Source organism: Monopterus albus, unplaced genomic scaffold (genome assembly GCF_001952655.1).
Source record: "Monopterus albus unplaced genomic scaffold, M_albus_1.0 scaffold148.1, whole genome shotgun sequence".
Taxonomy (NCBI): domain Eukaryota; kingdom Metazoa; phylum Chordata; class Actinopteri; order Synbranchiformes; family Synbranchidae; genus Monopterus; species Monopterus albus.
In genome coordinates, this window is record NW_018128028.1 from 579,977 (window position 1) to 601,029 (window position 21,053).

Sequence of the window (21,053 nt, forward strand, 5' to 3'; positions counted from 1 at the left end):
TCAGCCCTCTCCCCCAGCGTGCAACCACATGAAGGGTAAAGGAGCACAGCCTGATAATTTGCCCACTCAGTGCTGAAGTTGCCCCCTACGCCGCACCAAGACAAAGTCTACACACAGAATTAAGCTGAGTGTTTATAAAAAATTTAAAAAGAATGCAGTTAAAGGTCTCGGGAACTTTCTGTTGGAGTGAAAATTACAATTAGCTGCTTATTTTGTGTTACCTGGGAAGTAGACAAACAACTGCAGGGGATGAATTTGTTACACAACAGTAATAATAGCTAAAAAAAAACAGGCTTCAACTTTACATATTTTAACAGGTTAGAAAAATTAGTATCTGTGGCACTGATTTAATGTGTTCCTTGCTTTACATTGAGAAGCTATACTCAGCTCAGGATTCAGAGACCTTGAGTGTAGTGAAAATAGATTCTTGTCTCCTGCCTTAGGGCACCTAAACGTGTCTTTTCTGATTTGGTGATGGGTAGGTCTATGATCATTCAAGCGCTTCAAATTACATCAGGATGAAAAGGGGAAGGAGGTACATGGGAAATGAAAAAAGAAAGAAAATGATATTCATTCTTCCTCCTTATCTACCGTTTACATTGGTGCTTGCAGATAGAGCTTGGAATGGGTAATGAGTTCAGGCCGTGTTCTGTCACATCTTTAGGTACATTAGAGCTGTGAGTTGCGTCTGTCATCCAGGAGACACAGCATCTTATAGAAGAGCTGTTTAACACTTACAGAAGGTTTTTTTTCTTCTATCAGTCTGGAGAGGGACACCATGATCACCACACAGCACGTACTGTACAGCTTTGTGAAATGTGACATGTTTTGTGTTCAAGTGCAGCACTTCTGTGGCCCCAGAGGTCATTACACTGCGATGCGTCACAAACACACAGAGACACACAGGTGCACAGAGGAGGAGATGAAGGCAATGGTTTATAGTGCCATAGCCATATGAACACATCACAAGGAATCCAAAAGGCCATTCAAACGCTGGCTTTTATGAGTGTAATAATACTTCTCCTCTGCTTGGGAGTCAAGCCACAACTCCAGTGACCATCTGCATTAAGTAGGAGGTCTGACAGGAGGCAGGCTATCAGCTAATGCAGGGAAGCTCTGAGTCACAAAGATTATGACAGGGCTGCTCATACTAGTCCTGATCACATACACCGTGCTCTGGGAGTGTTTGGACAACGACGCACCGTTCCTTGCTCTATCACCGGACTGTTACAATATTTGAATGTGAAATGATACGATGACCATGAGGTTCAAGTGCACTGTGTCAGCTCTAATTTGGGGCTATTCAGGCACATCGAATGAGCAGGCAAACCTCTTTTGCAAAGATTTTGTACCTCTCTCCCAGGTACCCCTTCATCTCAGCTTGCCAAGACTTTTTCTGAAAGGTTAAGATAATGTTCAATATATATTTTCATTTTTTATCTCTAATGAAACTTCTTTACTGTGCAGTGACTTCTAAAGTACTTGGCCCATCAAGATCAGCAGACTGCTGATATCTTATCATCAAGTTTCTTTTTCCTGCCTGTTTAATTCTGCAGTATTTTGTTCTGCTGGTATCTCTGTGTATTCAGCCGTGACTTGCTCAGATGTCGTCGTCAGTACATTGTTTCACATACGAAAACACAGAGACAAAATAAAATGTCTTTGTTTGCACATTTATGGAGTTCATTGCACAAATTAAGACAATTTGCATAAAGGTAGAACAGCGTGAAAGTTTATTTATTATCTACAAAGAGTGAACACAGCATCACTTTGGGAAGCTTACTGTATATTTTTTGTGGGCAAGGCTGCATCCTAAATCTATACTGCATACTATTTCTATACAGTACACAGTACATCACGTTGTTATAGTGAGTGTCACTGCCAGTTAAACTTCGCAAAGATATAGCAAATTTATTTCTTGAAATGTTGTACTTCTTTTGTTTTCCATTGTCTTTATAGGACTGTTTCACCACTATCCATAATGCTTTTTTGTTTTTGTATTCAGCAGAGTAGGTCTTCAATATTCTTAGTGCGTTGCATTGTGAGAAAATAGTGTACATCAACAGTCTTCAAATTATGACCATGCACTACCTTCTGTCTGTACTCAATATACTTTACTGTGTAACTTTTGTAGTGTGAACACAGCATATCTTTGGGACAACAGAGTGTATTTTATTGTTGTTTTTTTACTAATAACACAAAAAAGGCTATACAGTCTAAGTGTTTGGACAGTTACACATTTTTTGTTCTTCAGGCTCTATGCATCAGCACACTCTCGATTTGAAATAAAATAATGGAACTGCCAAGTCTCAACTTTACATTCAAGCTGCTATACCTATTTCATTTTCAGTTTCGTGATACTTGCGAAAGAAACCACTCTTTTGTGCTCTTTGCCCCGCCGTATGCCTGGTTGAGACGAATTGTACAAAAGGCAGCCTCCAGTCTGAAGCTAGAATTAGCTGACTAACAAGTAAATTTGTCAGTCCAGTAGATTGCGCTGCTTACTGCTGATGTGACACAAAACACTAATAGTACACAAAGTCCACATTACTCCCAAATTAAAATCATATTAATTCAGTGCAAAGGTAAAATTATGACCATGATAGTCACTAATGTTACCAAAACAAACTTGTTAGCTTTAATACAGCCAGAAGGAAGAACACCCTATTTGAATAAATGCTGAGCCCTTTAACGCTCTCCATCTCAAAAAGCCAAACAGATGTTAACCCTGGTTTCTTTCTCCTGCTCTTTCTGTGCAAAGAGCATGATCTCTTTGGTGTGACAGCCACTGTTTTGGACTTTTAGCTGCTTCATGAATGGCTGTTTGAAGTGACTACTTGTGGATGAAAAAATGCTACCTAATGCACCTTTAAGTAGCTTTATTGACCTGCTGCCAAAATTTCAAGGGTTCCAAAGTAGTTGGACATGTGTCTACTAAGTGTTTCTTGGCCAGCTGTGTGTCATTTCAGTGTTAGGTCATGGTGGCTCCGGGTTGATTGAGAATAGCCATATAGATGGGGTGGAGCTGTCTGTCAATATGAAGAGAAAAGCTGACCAAGTGAAAAAGATCAAAATGAGGCTCAAAAAAGTGAAACTCTGTAAATTAAATTTCAAAAGCAGAAGCATCCAGGACACAACCTGATGCACTGAGGAGCCCGGGATTTGTGGATGAGCAGGAAACTATTCACATGGTGAAGAAACTATATAGAACTAAACACTAGCATTTTGTAACAACATACTGTGGACTGATGAAACAAAATCAATCAAAGTGATGAAAAGAGGAAAGTGTGGAGGGCATGTATAGCTGCCAATGGAGCTGACATTTACTGATGATTTCACTGCTGACAGAAGCAACATGATAAATGTTGAGGTATACAGGAGCATTATTTGTGCTCAGATTTAGCCTTTAGACGGCATCCCATCATTCCGCAAGACAACAATCCTAAACATCCTAAGCAACCAAAAGGGATTTTCACCCTGAAAAGGGCTTTGGTTGGTCAGATGGAATGACCACGTGTTCACCTTGGTAGACTGTTCAAGTCGGTCACTGAATCTCGGCCTGATTAAGCTGCTTTTTTTTTTTTTTTTTTTTTTACCAAACACCACAACAACATTCAGGAAACTCCAACAAGCAAGAGCAGAAGGTGGCTGCAGTGAAGGGAGAGAGGATGCCAAGGATCCGCTGATGTCTGTGGGTCCAAGACTTCAGGCAGTCAGTTAGTTTGCCACAAAATATTAAATGTGATGATTCTGACTTCCTGTGCATATGTCCAATTACCTTTGGACCTGTAGCATTTTGGAATATGAAGCTCTCCTCTGGAGTTCTCTGGTGATATCCCTTTGAGCTGAGCTTGATGTTGGGCTGAGATACCAAATGACCTTTTAGTCTGCAGCCAGTTACTCAGAGCCCAGAGATCAGTGTGTGAGCGCATAAGTGAATGCAAGGTGTATTTCATTCACTGAAAATAATGCAGTTTCAGGTCCACAACAACATTCAGGAAACTCCAACAAGCAAGAGCAGAAGGTGGCTGCAGTGAAGGGAGAGAGGATGCCAAGGATCCGCTGATGTCTGTGGGTCCAAGACTTCAGGCAGTCAGTTAGTTTGCCACAAAATATTAAATGTGATGATTCTGACTTCCTGTGCATATGTCCAATTACCTTTGGACCTGTAGCATTTTGGAATATGAAGCTCTCCTCTGGAGTTCTCTGGTGATATCCCTTTGAGCTGAGCTTGATGTTGGGCTGAGATACCAAATGACCTTTTAGTCTGCAGCCAGTTACTCAGAGCCCAGAGATCAGTGTGTGAGCGCATAAGTGAATGCAAGGTGTATTTCATTCACTGAAAATAATGCAGTTTCAGGTTTTGGAACTTCTTAGAGAATCCCTTTGCATTGTCTTCCCTGAGAATCACAGGTGGTGAGGAGGAGGAGAGTAGTCTGGTAATTATCTCCAAGGAATTCTCCTGTAATCCTCTCTCTGCTGCATGCATATTCGCTACAGACCACTAAACTATGGGCACTGTGGGGGTTTTAAAATCTTTTATCAACAAAAATCTTCAAACATCCAATATAATATACAGTATTTACATCATGTGAAAAAGGTTCTCTGTGCATAATATCAATAATTAAAATACAGCAGCAAGGGAGGCCTTACCCCTGTATAATATGAGCAGAATAAAACACCTATAGTGAATTAAAAGAGACCCTAATGAGAGAGAAACTATTCCTGTGCAAAATGATTAAGTGGATAACTTGCAATGAAATTAATAAATCCAAAAATATAAACGGGGAAAGTAAAACTGAGAAAAATACAACACCCATAGTGAAGTAATGAACAACTCTATACCTACATGTATGTACTCGTAAAATGAACAGCTATAACTATCCATTTATCCTATGCTGGGTTAAATGAACCCAAAATAATGAAGGACCTTTATCCCTGTACAAAATGAATAATGCAAAGTGTCTGTTTAGAAATAAACAAAGCAAAGTGGAAGAGAAATCTCTACCCCTGACATCGTGCAAAAAACAGGAAATATGAGAAATACAATAAGTACTCCCCCAACTGTACAAAAATAGAAAAACTATCTTTTAACAAAACAAAATGCAAATAGCCAGATAATTATTTACAGTACTGCAATGCAAATGTTCTTATTGTCCATAAAACAGTCTTATAATGGCTTAAAGGCTTTTGTTCTACATGTATGTAAACCTGCTCAAATTAAAGAGACTTGGCATTTTAATGTAATGTCCATTATTTAATTTCATATTGAATGTGCTGAAGCACAAAGCTTGAAGACCAACATATGTGCAACTGTCCAGACACAGATTTTTGTGTTATTTTGTCCTTAGTGCATACAAAGGGTGGGCAAAATAACACTGATCTGGACGATTTTCAACAAAAAGTGCATAACATCAACTTCACTTCACAGTATTCATTAAATCACTGCTATAGGATTATGCTGTACAGGTGTTATAAGGTGAACCTGTAATTTCCACACAGCCATCTGACAGGTTGCCACCTGCAGAAAAGGGAATATAGCACTATTTTTACCATGTTCAGATGGCTGCACAGCACTCAGGAAACATTATAAAGTGGAACCTATTGTACTGCATCAAACAGTGCCCAGTAGGCTCGAGTACAAATAGAGCAGTAGCCTTTACTGCACTGAATAACAGAAACCAAGCTCAGATCACTGCCTTTGACTCTACCGCTTCGAGCAGGACTTCAAAGCTAGCATGCAGCCCTGAGTTGAGCAGCAGTGGTAGAAATTGTACAAAGGAATGTTAGCCTGTTTACTATTGACTTTGCAACAATTACCCAAGCATATATGTGTGTAATTAGATAAGGCAGCCAGTTGTTCTCTAATGCGGCAAATCAAATTAACTAAAGATGCCACATTGATTTCTTTGTGCTCCTTAAATTATTCATATTCACTTGCTACTGAACCAGCCAGAAACCAGTTTTTCTAACTCCTCTGCACCACTGCTCCCTTGCACCCTGCACCTACTGACTGTTTTGTGAAATTTATCTAAGGAACTTTTTAATATTTTTACCATCACAATTCAGCACAACGTCCCTCCTGAAAAGAGAGGCTTTATGCAGTGTTATGGAAATGCCCGGAATTTCTATTATGCGTGTGTGTGTGTGTGTGTGTGTGTGTGTGTGTGTGTGTGTGTGTGTGTGTGTGTGTGTGTGTGTGTGTGTGTTTTTGTTGACAGCATGCACAAGAATGCTGTGAGAATTCATGAAGCACGCAGTCTGCAGACAACCACGTCTCAGGCTGCTTCATTGACGCCCTGTTCTCTGGCATGTTGTGCGTGGGGAGATCAATATGACCTTACCTCCACCGCCCGCTCCTTTGAAACTTAATTACTGATATCCCGCTACAAAGTCATCATAGTCTGGCTGTCAATATTCATTGGAGATCATTACGGGCCTAATAAAAGAGGTTATTTACGGGCTGCTCTGCTGACACCGGATCAGGTCCAGGGATTCAGCTCCAGCCATCTCAATTTGCTTTACTTCTCTCTCTCTCTCTCTCTCTCTCCCTCCCTTTCTCCCCTCTCACACCTCTCCCAGAAGTACTGACCTGAAAAAGAAAAATTGACAGCACAGAAACGAACAGGAGAGAGGACAGAGGCTGAATTCTTCTGGCATGGCTTTTAATTCTCTAGGACGTGTTTGGAGGTTTTTCAGCCCGTGCCAAAAAAGAAACACTGGAGCTGCCATATCCCTAAATCCCTAACTAAATTTGAACTTTGTTTGCCATTGACATCACAATCAGACCCACAAAGGGATAATTCATGACATTTAGAGAAATGTCGGTCAGATCCTTGCTTCTTTGCAGCAACACAGCTTTAACTTCTTTTAACAAAAACATCAACTACTGTGTTTACAAGGCCACAGTGCTATTCTTTCATGCTGTTCCTCAGAAAGTATTTCATCAGTACCAAGAGCAATGCCACGGGCAGCACAACTCCCACTATTGACATTGTAGGGGAACAAGGAGTTGTGTGATTGTGGGAGATTGCTATATGTTAATTCATTCAATAAATCAATAGCTTCACTGCAACTGAAATGGTTGTCCATCCGGTTTTGAGGCAACATGGCAACAACTGAAAAGTGGAACAGTGAACTCTGTAGATCAAAACAGGTACTGCATCCAGAAAACTCTCTCTCTCTCTCACACATACTCTCACACATGCCTTTTGTCTCTCATGTTTAGCCACACACAAGCATCCTTATATCCAAACACACACAGATACACACAGCTCTGCAGCTCCCTCTTAGCGTCTTGATTAATATGGTCCACTTTACATCAGTACACTGGATGCCAATGCACACTGTGCACTGTCCTAAAGTCTGCTGACTTAAACTGTACATGTGTGTTTACTTTTAAAGCTTCTGTCCTGGCTTTTGTGGGTGGGCTGCATCAGAAATGAAATAAGAACAACATCTGGGAAGAGAGGGGGGTGAGATAGAAAGGCACATTATGATTTTGTGGTAGAAATAAAATTGACAGTATGTGTAGAGTTGGGAAAATAAATCAGAGTCATCTGATGAAGTTACAGAAAGCGTGATGCATACAAACCGCACACACTGGGATCAATTATTAACTGCAATCTGCTGGTTGATGTTGTGGGTTTGTGTTTTGTTTTTGTGGTCTTTTTCAAGGAAGATCAATAAATTCTCTAGCAGTGGTTGAATCACTTTAACACCAAGATATAATTTTTGATTGATGGTGTTTTATTTTTGGTGGGTTTTTTTCTATCCCCACATAAATTTAAGGGTATAAATAATTAAATATACCATGAAGCTCACATTTAACATTACCACATCTGTCTCTTCTCTGTCTGTAGAGATCCCAACAAACCAGTTCCACAAGACACCAAGTTCATCCATACCAAGGCCAACCGCTTTGAAGAGGTGGCCTGGTCCAAGTACAACCCCCAGGACCAGCTGTACCTGCATATTGGCCTGAAGCCACGTGTGCGTGACCATTACCGTGCCACTAAAGTGGCCTTTTGGAAACACCTAGTGCCCCACCTGTATAACCTCCATGACATGTTTCACTACACCTCCACCACCACCAAAGTGCCCCCACCAGAGACCACACAGAACACCCTGTCCACCAAGAGGCCCAATGGGAAAACCTCCTGGCCGTTCAACACCAAGCGTCCCCCCATGTCCCCGGCCTATAACAGTGAGGACAAAGACTCCTGGGGGGAGGATGAGGAAACGGGGCCCCAGGTGGAGAATCCGCGAGATTACTCCACAGAGCTCAGTGTCACCATCGCTGTGGGAGCCTCGCTGCTCTTCCTTAATGTGCTGGCTTTTGCAGCCCTCTACTACCGCAAGGACAAGAGACGGCAGGACTCCAGCCACGGGCAGCCCAGTCCACAGCGCCAGACCACTTCCAATGACATTGGCCACCATGCACCTGAGGAGGAGATCATGTCACTGCAGATGAACCAGACGCACCACGAGTGCGAAGCTGGCAACAGCAATGAAGGGGCACTACGCTTGGCCTCGCTGCCTGACTACACACTCACCCTGCGGCGCTCTCAGGACGACATCCCCCTCATGACCCCTAACACCATCACCATGATCCCCAATTCCCTGGTGGGTATGCCCAATCTGCACCCCTACAACACCTTCACAACTGGCTTCAACTCCACTGGCCTGCCGCACTCCCACTCCACCACCCGCGTATAGCTTTAAGGAGGCCAGGGACGGCAGGCGCGGGTGGGGGGAGGAGGGAGCAGTGGTGGTGGTGGTAGTGGAGGAGGAAGAATCGGAGGATGAGCGAACAGAGGAGAGGCTTGTGTTTTATAAATATCACGGCGGGGGGTGTGGGGGGGGAGTTGGAAGGGCAGGAGTCGGATTAAGATGTGGGGAGATTTAACTAGACTTTTACTATGAGGAGAGTTGCTGAGAGCTCTCTGGATGTCAAGTTGTGCAGAGTTGCCAAAATCAAACTGCTTCCCTCCTTCTGATCAGGAGAGAGGGTATATCTGCAGTGTTTTTTTTCTAATATAATAATTTTAAAAGCCTTTTTAAGCAGACTGGGGAGATATCAACACTTTTTTTCTTGAATTCATAACAAACACACACACACACACACACACAAAGAGAAGTGCTTTTTATTTCCTCTTTATTTCTCTTCCTCCTCCAGGAGAAACATGTAGAACAATGGCCTCTATGTCAATATTCACGAAATGTTCTTAATTGCTTCTTTGTTTTGCTTTACGTTTCAATGCCTTACAAAGCTTGTTCGTTTTGTTATCATTTCTATTCCCTGAGACTTTACCAAGCGAAGTGTGTTACAAGCAGATGAGACTCAAAGATGAGAGACTGAATCGAGGATGGGAATCTACAGGATATGCAGATGTAGAGATTTTAAACCCATTTTGGGCAACTCATCATAATTTTTTTCTTTTTGATGTGTACCAACACAACAGCCACACAAATGGTGTTATCCTGTTTTTTGTTTAATTTTATTTTTAGCTCATATAGAAATGATTTGTCTGGGACAGCTCTTGCCAGAAGAGGAGAAGACAGATAAATACTATGTTACTGTGGTTGTTTTGTTAAGAAAAAAGTGCATCTTTTACAGCCAATTTATCTGTTAAGCTATCTGATATTATCTCCGCAAAGTGTGCACGTGCACATGCTGCTTAGAGCACCTATGTGTTTGTGTGCATGTGAAAATGACTTCTCATTCCCTGCGTGTGCAAGTGTGGTTGAGAGGCTGAGATAGAGGAAGAGACATTGTCTGAACTTGCAAATGCAAGTGTGGTCATCGAGTGAGTCTCTCTACGTGTGTGTGTGAGAGAGAGTGAGTGTGTCACAGTGTGTGTGTCCATGCGCCTGTGTTTTGTTTGTAGGTTGTGTAATGTGATTTTTTTTTTTTTTTTTTTTGGTCGCTACAAATGAACAACAAATAAGCTACTCCATTAATGTTGAAACTATGCAAACACACCAGTCATTGAGGAAATGTTTTCATTCCGGGACACCACCAGTAGTGTTTCTGTTGCATCTCTGGGTGTCCGTCTTTGCAAAATAGCACTTTTGTTATTTTCAAATTTATATATGTCTAATTTTGCTTAAAGATTACAAAATAAATCTATTATTTTACGTGTAAGAGAAAAAAATAGATGAAGATTCAAATGAACTAACTGACATGATTCCATTGACTTTGTAAGAGTTCCTCTTCAACAGCAGACAGTGGCCTGTTTGCACTGAATAGACCTACATATGGAGATATCTCTCCCACATACAAAACAATGAAAACACTCTTCAAACTGAAAAACAATTCCCATATACTGTTGTTGTCATTTGAAACATCTCAAGCCAGGACAGCTCTAGGTGTCTTTGTATGAGCTCTATATGTATGTTGATGGACAGCTCTAGGTGTCTTTGTATGAGCTCTATATGTATATTTATGTATAAAATATTTAATATTTATTTATGTATACCAGATGCATACATGCTGATTGTGCCATGTGCCAAATTAAAACTGTAAAAAATGAAGAACATAAAGTTTCACTAAACTTTTTTTCCTGTCTTGATCAAAGGTCTTCTTTCCCTCCCTTTTACGACTTTTTGTTATTTCCATTTTGAATGAGTTAAAAAAAAATCATCTTGCAGCAAGTGTATGTCTCCCCACAGGACTTCTTTTCTTCCTCCCCTCTTCCTCTCTCTCCTCCTCGCCCTTCCCCCTCAGCCTTTTTCTCTCGCTGAAACCTTTGAGAAAAACAGACTAACAGCTTGGGGCCTATCTGCGTGCATAACTCCAGATTTTACTGTGATTCATGCAAAGTAGAGCTGCAGCAATGGGAGGATGTGAAAAGATTGCCTCTGTGTGCTCACATTGCATCCTATTATCTATTATTCTTGGGGAGAAAACTGGAGTTATTGACACTGTGAGTAAAACTGGCAATTTTCATTAATTATCTCGGCATAGCACAGATTGTCTCCTGCGTTACAGCAAAGTGCGGTAATGCGACAGCGCTGGCGACGCTCGACCAGTGTTGCAGTGCTTAAACAGTTCTTGCACATGGAACTCAACATTTTTAAGAAGTATTCCATTACAACTTCCCCTGGTATTTAATGACTGGAGATGCAGCAGAGTGAGAAGCACAGTCTGGTCAGCTCATCACTGATCCTGCCAGTGGCTGAAAGAGAGAAGGAGTTATTTGAGGGAACTTGCTTTGAGACTGATCTATATGAGTCATCTTATTTTTGTTCATCCTGCCTTATATGGGGCTCACCTCCTAATCAGCTGCCATCTTCAAATCAGCCATGGTCACTAAAGACATAAGCAGCTGCCTTTCACCTGGAGCTGGCTCAAACATACAGAAGCTTAATAATGTCTCTGTGCTTGCGCTTATGCAAGAAGCAGATTATGCACATGGTCAATAGCAGTATTATCAGCAGAACCTTGTTTTCTGGAACAAGCATCAAGGCTTTCATGGCATTTTCATGAGTAAAGACATATTTAAATAGTCCTGACTGCAGAATGGATGTGAATCTTCCTTACAGGAATATGTCCTTATATGTTCACCCAAGTTATTTAACTTTATTTTTTTAACTTTACTTATTGTTGGTTCTAACCATGCACAAATTTGGGGTTTTATTTTCTAAGGTTTTGGGAAAGTGAGATTTCTGCTGCCACTCCAACACAATAGAAGAGAATGGAATTTCATTTGTGGTACTCACAGCATTAAGATATGGCATTTCAAACAAAATGTGATGTCTATATCCAGAAAAAAAAATGTCCTTGTTATTGTGATAAGCTACAGCACACATTCCTCAGTTCAGCTGTTTTTCAGGGACTATTCTTTGGTAGAAAGCATTTCAGATAGAAGCTGTTCACACCAAGGTCTGTGGCTGATTCAGAGTAAGAGCAATATTGTTTCAAAAATACGTTGGTTTTTTTTAAAGCTGCTGTAATCAGTGTTTTTATAATGACAATGGATCAAATGACCCACACCCGTCCCTGCACTCTGTCGGAGCCCTGTCTCTTTCAACTCATTGCTTTCCTTATAAGGCCTGCAACTTTGATGTTTCGGTTGACTATCACCGTTCTCATAAAGCTGTTTCCAGGAACAGTAGTGAGCTGTTTTCAGCAAAATAGCTGTACAAACCCACTGTATGCCACCTCCTCTACACCGCACAGCCACAGACATACATAAAAGACTAGCTGGTGAACACAGTGAAGCATTTAGCAGCTAAGATATTTTCCTCAGTAGTTGGTGAAGAGGAAAAACAGAATGAAAAGGAGTGTAAATATTATCCGGTGAACTTCCAAGAGAACTCTAATATTGCTCCATGTCTATCGGGTGTGTAAATAAGCAACTGTTTGCTAACAGGTTTGTGATGATATGTGTGACCAAAAAAAATCAATCAGTGAGAATGCAGGTTTTATAATTTCTAATGCTGTTAGTACCATAAACAACATTTACTCACCACCCTGCTCCAATGTGATTTGGCAATCTGCCCCTTTGACACAGGATATCAAAGAATCAAAGTTAACCAACCCTTTGTCTGATCCATTTTCAGTGGTGGTAGGTCAGTTTCCATTGGCTCCAACACACACACATACAGTGGCGCAGGGCTAAAATAGAGCAGAGGAATTGAGAGTGAACTATCAAAGGAAAGAAATGTCATAGGAGGGAAACTTGTTTTTTTGCCATGTAATTTCCTCATATGCCATTAAAGGAGAGCAGATGTCACAGAATATTGGCAGGGATAGACCAGGTGGCCTCAGGGACAGGGGTTTGGGATACATAGCCGTGTGTGAAGAGCCACATAATTAAGAGTTGGACCAAAGAGAAGGACCAAGAAAACTACAGTGACAGCAGTGCAGCAAGGAAAAAAATGGGGTCAAATTCATTCTACAAGCAAACACCTGAAGGGTCAATGAAATTAGTCCAGTAGGAAAGATTCACCACCAGTCGAAAAATGGGACAGTTATCAACAAGACACTTTTGCACTTCAGTGAGTGTGTTTCAAAAGTGACATCATTCAAGGATTGGCTGGAATACCCCAGTGGGGTTTGCGACTGCCTCGACAGCACTGAAAACAAACCCGGCCCAGGAAATGGATGTGCCAAATTACACAGAGCCACCCGCTGGGAGAGAGCTGCAGGTGTGTGTGCGTGTTGATGTGTGTATGTGTGCACAGTATGTGTGTGCAGATATTGACAACTTTATTTCTACTGCAGTGAACATGTTGTCACCTATATTTCTTCTCACCCTCTCTCGCACCCTCATCTCTCTCTTCCTGTGTCTCATTTGTCTTTGCTCCTGTTTCTTCTTCTTCTTCTTCTTCTTACAAGCTGTTTATTTTTATCCTCCCTCGTACAAAATGCAATCTGAGCAGCTCTACCTCTGTCTCCCACAGACAGGACTTGCATATCTCCTGCTCTCATTTGCCATAATTTGGAATACTCGCTCATTTAAGATCTCATTTTCTTGTGTTACTTTGTTTCTCTCCTGACTAAGGAGCTAATGAACATTACTAATTGGGAAGCAGAGTGGAACCAGTTACTGAACCGAAGCTCTTGTTCTTTAAATTTAAATGGCCTGTTTTTCTCCAAAGGGAAATCATACTGCATTTTGTCAGAACATTAGTAATCTATTATTTCCATGTGAAAAACACACTCTTGACAGCTTTCTTTTGTGCACACAGAGTGCTAAACAAATCACTGTTTGTTTGTCTTTGTTTTATTCATTTTTGTTTGTTTGTTTTTGCTTTTAGGTGCCATCAACCCAGATACTGTAATACATTTGCACTAGAACGTAGAAATCAACAAAACTACTGGTATTTGAGTCCACATACTTCATGATGAATCTGTGTTATTATTGTACAGAATACAGGAGGTGCCCTGTTACTTCTATGTTTATGTCCATAGAATGTATTTATAGTCACACAAACTGGAGTAATCAAAATAAAATATCTATTCTTTCTGTATCTTATTGTGGTTCTCATGAATATAGAGCATGTAATCCATTTTCAGTTGGCGTGAGACTAAGAAGTTGGGTGCTGATAATAGCATTTTGGACGTTTTTCATCCTGGAGAATGATTAAGGAGAGAGCATCGCAATCCAAGGGAGCATCTCTGTAAGTGCTGTATGTAAGTGCTCTGCTCCAAAAAAAAAAAAAAAAAAATCACACGGTTTTTGCGTTAAAAGATAAGGCTGGCATGTTTTATCTTTTTTATTATTATCAACCAATCCCACAACCAGATCAAAACCAAACCAAATTTATCCTGTTAACAAGTACTATTTGGTACTATTTATGGAGCCACACTAGAAGATGTAGCATATGCATCTGTGCCACTGTTGTCCAAGAACTACTAAAAAGCACAAAACTGCCACAGTGGTGCAGTGGATGACAAATCTTTTAATTGAGATGAATATAAACAGTATAGCTCGATCCTCATAGCTCGTCAAACGAGCAAGCAAGGAGCCATATTCCCCAGCATGCTTGGTAATGCCTGAACAACATGGAGCTGTTGTCCAGAGAAAATGCTGCTGCTCAGTTGTGTCAGAATAAACTAGAATGTCACCCAGTGGTGTGGCTGCTTGATGTGTTTTTAATGGTTATTGGATGACAACGGAGTTCCGAGGCACAGAGGCATACGCTACAAGCTGTGGCTACACAGACAGTACTTGTTAGCAAGATAAATTCAGTGCTGTTTGTGGTTTTTTAATGGGCTTTGTTGAATTCAAATAAAAAAGTATAAAATGAAACCAGCTTTCTGCTTCAGCATACTCTGGAAGCATTGCAAGAATGGAACAAGCTCATGTGCAATGTACTATTCAGCAGTAAATGGGGCTGGTTTGCTGTATATGGAGGTACAGTAAAGAACAGTAGCAGCCTATGTAGTTCATCTAGTACAAACGGTCCTACCTGCCCCTGGCCTAAAGCAGCCTGTTGACTACATAATGATATACCTTGTGTAAGATGGATGGCCTGGAGATACCACTGATGTTGTTGAGACTAAAGCTCACAGTGTATGTGAGGGAAATAACAACAGCAGGTAACAAGCACATTTAAGCCTCAGTGCAGTATCTATACGATTTTCTGCCCAGAAAACCCTGTTACCACAAGATGCTGCTGGATGGCTAATTTCTCCTACTAGTTGGTCCAGTTCTGAAGGCCAGATGGGAGAAAAACTTTCCTGACAAGTTTCACAACTTCTAGGATGTTTCATCTCCGCTCTAACAGCTCTCATCATTCACAGCATTATCTTGCCGTTTCAGAGCTATTTTGCAAAGTCGTTCCCCACCAGCTGATGCCAGGCCCAGCGCTATCTCTCCATTGCATCAGCTGGAGTTCACCATCAGATGGCAGTCCACTAATGCCTTTCTCAGATGTGGGTTACTGATGGCAGGGGAAGGTTGCGTCAGTGGACCTTTTGTGCCTGAACTTGCCAGCCTGTGCTGTTCTGGTACAGACTGTAGAAAACTCCCGGAGGACTGGAACTATCTTATCACTTAGATCACCTTACAATGACTTTCAGTGGCACCAATTTGATCTTTAGTGCTAATCCCCATTACCAGGCCTTTCACAGATCTTTCAGATCAAATACACTGTGAGTTTGACTTCAGTATGACCTTATTCTAAAAAAAAAAACACTCTGGGCCATTTTTCTGTGAAATATTCGAAACATTCTTTGAAGTTTAGTCTGTTTTTGCCTCAAGAGGCAGAAATCATTTGTCAGTCCTTTGCAGTGAATTCTCTAAAAAATGAATAGAAGCTTGAAGTTTTTTTAATCCAAATAGATCCATATATTAATACTTAAATATAAAATTTAATAAACATTGGACCTCATAAAACATTTACAAACATCTGTTAAAAGATGCAATAGTTTTGCTTTTGGGAATCTAATTTGAATAGCACTGTGTCTTAGGCTGTGGGTCCCTTTGCCTCCAGTGCATAATGCAACTTGTAAACGAGTGCATTTTCACAAAATCTACTAGAAAATAGGCTCAAAGTCCCTGTTTATTGTCAAATATTATTAGCTGTGGCATAAAGATGTCAGCTAAACTATTACAGAGAAGGATCATCTCAGCCACAAAAATGTTTCACACCATTAAAATGCATGGAAATCTCCACAGCAAAGCACTCTGGGTATCAGGGGACAACGCTTGGATCTTAGAAACTGTCCACATTTGTTTCTGTCTGCTCTACTGAAACTACTGACAGAGTGGAAATATTTTCACAGCTGTACAGATGCACTATGGCCTCACTGTGACTGGCAGCTTACTAGTTTGCTACATTACAAAAAAGAGCACAGCTTTTCCTGCCCACTAGGTAGCCCATGGCATTTGCTAAAACTACTGCATGTTTGTTATCACTTCCATTCATGTATCTGCATCTTCTAGGTTGTTTTAGTCCCTTTTCACAACAGTGTTTAGTTTATACCTTGCACTTAAACTGGGCCTTATTTAAAATACAGCCTCTTTATAAACCAAGAATGGAGTTATAGCACTATTTTAGCTCTTTGTGCTGTTCCTTCAGGTTTAAGACACTAATTCAAATTGGCTGCCTGTCTGAGTTGAAAGAGGAAGGATGAAGTGGCGTCGAGAAATCCCCAGTCAGCTGTGATGTAATGGCTCATTTGAAGTCCAGGGGAGACTAGACGATTCGCATTCTTTGGAAATGAACTCTACTGAAAGAAATTCCACTGGTTTCCGGTTCCAAAGTCTACCCCTACATCTTCCACTGGAGAAAACTTAGATTTACGTGACAGCAACCACAAAAATCCAAATAAGCTATTAAACTGTTTTCACCAAAGTAAATGACGAGGGGGTAGTAATTTTTCTCCTGAATGAGTTGAGAATTGCATTAAGATCCACTTCACCTCTCAACTCCAAGCTACACTTGCAATTATTAATGTTTTCTGGTGCTGTGAAAGGTTTCTTTACATGAGTAATCTTTGCAAACGCAGCAGAAAAGCAGGCCAATGTGCTCATTTATGATAAGTTAACAAATACACAAAATGCTGATTTTGCATCAGTAAGATAAACTCTTTTAATTAGTATATACATATCACTAAAATGTTGCATGGCCAAAAAAGACTAGGAATCCACAGCCATGGTAGCAGCTCTGACAGGCTATAGGTGTTTTGACAATGCCCTTGATGTTTAGCAGGTGTTATTTTTATTATGTTTACCATCTTAGCGTTTGCTAATTAGCAATAACACACAGTACAGCTGAGGCTGATGGGAATGTCACTGGGCAACAGGCTCATGAACATGTATTCATTTCATGGCAATCTATTCAATATTGTTGAGATATTTCACTCAAACCTGCAAAATCATGGTGGTTCCAGGAGAAAACTCAGGGATTGACACCAGCATTAGTACTGATTTTCTCGGCATAACAAGTGGCTGTATTAAATTTTATGGCAGTTCATCCAGTAGTTATTGAGATATTTCAGTACTGGAATGGCCAACCATTAGACACCATCCCTAGAAACAAGCTCCTAGCTAGCTTCTACAGAGAGTTTACTGTGCTGTTAGGTCAAAATGGTTTTACAGTGTTTATGGCTGACATAGATATCAAATACAACTTTGAAGTGGTGTCATATGAGAGATAGTATTTCAGATCACACCACCGAGTCCTTTAATGGTTCAAGCTCCTTGTTCTGCCTTTTGTAAGTTTTGCAAGAATAACAAAGCAGTGATCTAAGTCCTTTATCCAGGCTCAGACACTGGCCTCAGTAATGTAAGACTCAGTCAGAATCAGACAATGCCTGAATGCGTGCATGCATTGGGTTCGTGGGTTGTTCGGGTGCATGTGTGTTGCCAGCTAATTCCTTGGGAGAAATCCTTGTTAGCCCGGACGATTTGGGGAGCTCTCAGAGGAGAAGCCTTGCTCCGGTCTCTCATCAAGCAGATGACAGAGGCCTGCGTGTTCTGCATGCTGCGCTCATCTTGGCCATGATAGCCTCACCGCACAGGCCATACTGTATCTCTACTTCATTTATTCATTGTCTGATAATAGCAAATGTCTCCTTTCTGCTATACTCAATTACATCTTCATTAGCTTGCTAACTAGCTTAAAACAAACCAGCACTGTATGAAGAGTCTATGTGCCATTTATTATCAAGATGCCTGAGTCTGTAAGTAATGGCCATGAGGGGTACAACATGATGTTTATGTCTTCATTTCTTCTTCAAGACCACTCAGTGTCTCATCATAACACCAATTCATTTTAATTTATCAGCTAATGAACTCAGTTCATTCATCATTTACTCTGCCTGTTATCTAAACAAGGTGACTGGCTGACATATTGGTCTCTTACTTTGGTTTGCTGCCAATCAAATACCAGTCTCATAGTAATTAGCACATAAACAGTGGGGAGGTGTTCCCATAAGACAAACAGATATATTACATCAGATCCCACTGAAGAGCAATCTAATAAAAACCATACAGAATAATTAGCTGCCAGTGACTTTTCTTGTACAATGAAATGACAAGGTAGATTAGAGCAGATAAGCGTGAAAGAAATGTCAAGTACACAACTGGAAACAAAGCTACAGATGTGAAACATACTGTGACAAACACCAAGAGAGTATTCCATTTAAAAGCCTTTCAGTTTCATTTCCACTACACCGTCACATTTCCTTCATTGTTGCAGTTCCGCTCCTTCAGTCATTAAAAACAGGATGCTCCCTTTATTTGAGGGAAGTTCCAACATGTCGAAACAATCTTTGTTTGTCACTGTTTTTGTTATCCTGAACAGCTGTGGCCTCAATAAGAACATTCTTGCCTTTCTCTAAGTGGAACAGATAACACAAGAGCGGGTCACTGTATACCTCCCATGTGTATTTCCCAATTGTTTAAACAGTCTCATTGTCCTTTTGATCTCTTTCTTCTCATTTTATCCCTTCTTTTCTTTACAGTAATCTCGAGGTTTGAGCTCATTTGCTCGCACTACTGTACCTTTCTCCTCCTCTCTCCTCAGACCAGCACCAGCTCTTGTCACAGTCAGCAGGTTAAATATTTGGTCAGAGTTCAGAGCGGAGCTGAACTTTCTGAACAAAGTGTCTTTTAATGAGACATAAACAGACAATAAGCAGTATCTTAAATGTCCAGCCTTCCTTCCTGTGGCTAATGCCCCTGACATGATGTCAAGAAGCAGGTCTACCCAAGCAGTCTATCCATAATGTATCACCAGGGCCAGTGGTGTGGATGACAGGTCTGTCAACAAGTGAAGAAAACAATTCAATAAATTGCTGTTCCCTGACAATGGGATTTCAAAAAAGCAAAACCATTATTTGACTTTAACCATTTCAAAACCAAAATCCAACAACACAGATGCCCTGTACAGGAAGGGCCAGAGCCGCCTCCACTTGTTGAGGAGACTGAGGTCCTTTGGTGTGTGCGGGGCACTCCTTCAGACATTTTATGATACTGTGGTGGCATCTGAAGTTTTTTACGCTGTTGTGGGTTGGGCAGGAGGTAGCACGGTCAGGGACAGAAAGAGACTCAACAAGCTGGTTAAGAGAGCTGGTTCTGTCCTGGACTGCTCTCTGGATTCCATCGAGGAGGTGGCGGACAGAAGGATGCAGGTAAAACTAACATCCATCATGTATAACCCCTCCCATCCCCTGCACCACACAGTGGAGGCTCTGAACAGTTCTTTTAGCACAAAACTGTTACAGCCCCAGTGTAGGAAGGAGCATTGCCATAGGTCATTCCTCCCCACAGCTATCAGACTGTACAATACATCACTGCAGTGATAAGATAGGTGAAATTATGAGGGACTATGCAATAATGAACTGAGGTGCAATACTCAAATCCTGGAGGTAAAATGCATTAGAAATATGCACATGTGTAAAATCTTGTCCTTGATTTCTCTCAAATACTTTATATTGTCTTGTTTTAGGTATTTTTGAGTAGTTCTTCAGAGACCCTCATGGCTGAAACACAGGTATTTTCCCCATTGTGGGATTAATGAGAATAATATTCTCATTCTTGATTTCTTGATTCCTCTCAAATATTATATATTTTCCTGTTCTTAGGTATATTTGATATGTTTCTCAGGTATTAATTGTGGGAGGATTATCTTGTTCCTGATTGTATCTTAAATATTATATTTTGTCTGGATTTTAGGTACTTGGAATTTGTTTCTCATGATATGTGTGTAGTGTTTTGTTGCTTGCTCTCTATTTCTGCTGGAACACAAGAATTTCCCCATTGTGAGATCAGTAAAGTCCTACCTTACCTTACCTTACCTTATATGCATGCATCTAAAAACTGCGAACTGTAATTCCTCATTCAACCTCATCCTTGATGTGTCTTCTCCAGCAGTGTAAAAAAGTTTTTGCATACTTCAGCTGGATTATACTGCTGATGTCAGAGTAAAATCACAAACCCTAAGTGAAAAATCACACCCTACAACCAAAACATTCTCTTCGCACTTGTCTGTTTCTCTAAGCTGGGTTGCTTTGACAACAGGGAGGAGACATCTGTAAATGGATGATACATGTGGGTAGACCTACTACTGTGAAATGACAGCACAATATGAACACAACCATGATGAAAAAGTCGCAGCGACGTTCTTTTACAAGCCACTTAAACAAATCAGAAGAATTTCCTTCCCCCCGCACAAAGCTTGTATTTGTGATAATAAGATATAATGGAGTCAAAGCCCCCACAGACGAATTACAGCAGAAAGTCTAAATGAGCATTGTTTCGTAACACAGAATATGGTGCCTGACCTAAATTTGCAGGTTTCCTGATTTAGAGGCAGAAGTGAAACCCAACGCAAAACCAGTGTAGACGTACAGGAAGTGCTGATACAAACAAAGTAGAATGGGTGACGGGTTCCTGAGACGTGATGTGACACTAACATGAGTCAGTTATGTTTAGGTGCAGGAATACTGAATATAACTTATCATCAGTATTGTCAACGGTATTTTTTTTTAGAAAAGTGAACATGTGGTAATCAACACCAACAGTATCTCTGGATTTACAATCAGGTTAAATTTAATTTTATTTATCAATATAAAAGACAAAAATTCAAAA

The 21,053-nt window shown here is 40.7% G+C and overlaps 1 protein-coding gene across 2 annotated transcripts in view; it reads left to right on the plus strand.

Moving 5' to 3' along the window:
• The window catches only part of nlgn3a (neuroligin 3a), a 127,257-nt gene extending 117,366 nt beyond the window's left edge, over positions 1–9,891 (plus strand). For both annotated transcript variants that reach the window (XM_020614629.1, XM_020614630.1), the window contains one exon: positions 7,863–9,891. In XM_020614629.1, coding sequence (XP_020470285.1) covers positions 7,863–8,718 — 856 coding nt within the window. In that variant the 3' untranslated portion in view covers positions 8,719–9,891. The remainder of the gene's footprint in view (positions 1–7,862) is intronic.
• Positions 9,892–21,053: the final 11,162 nt, after the last annotated feature.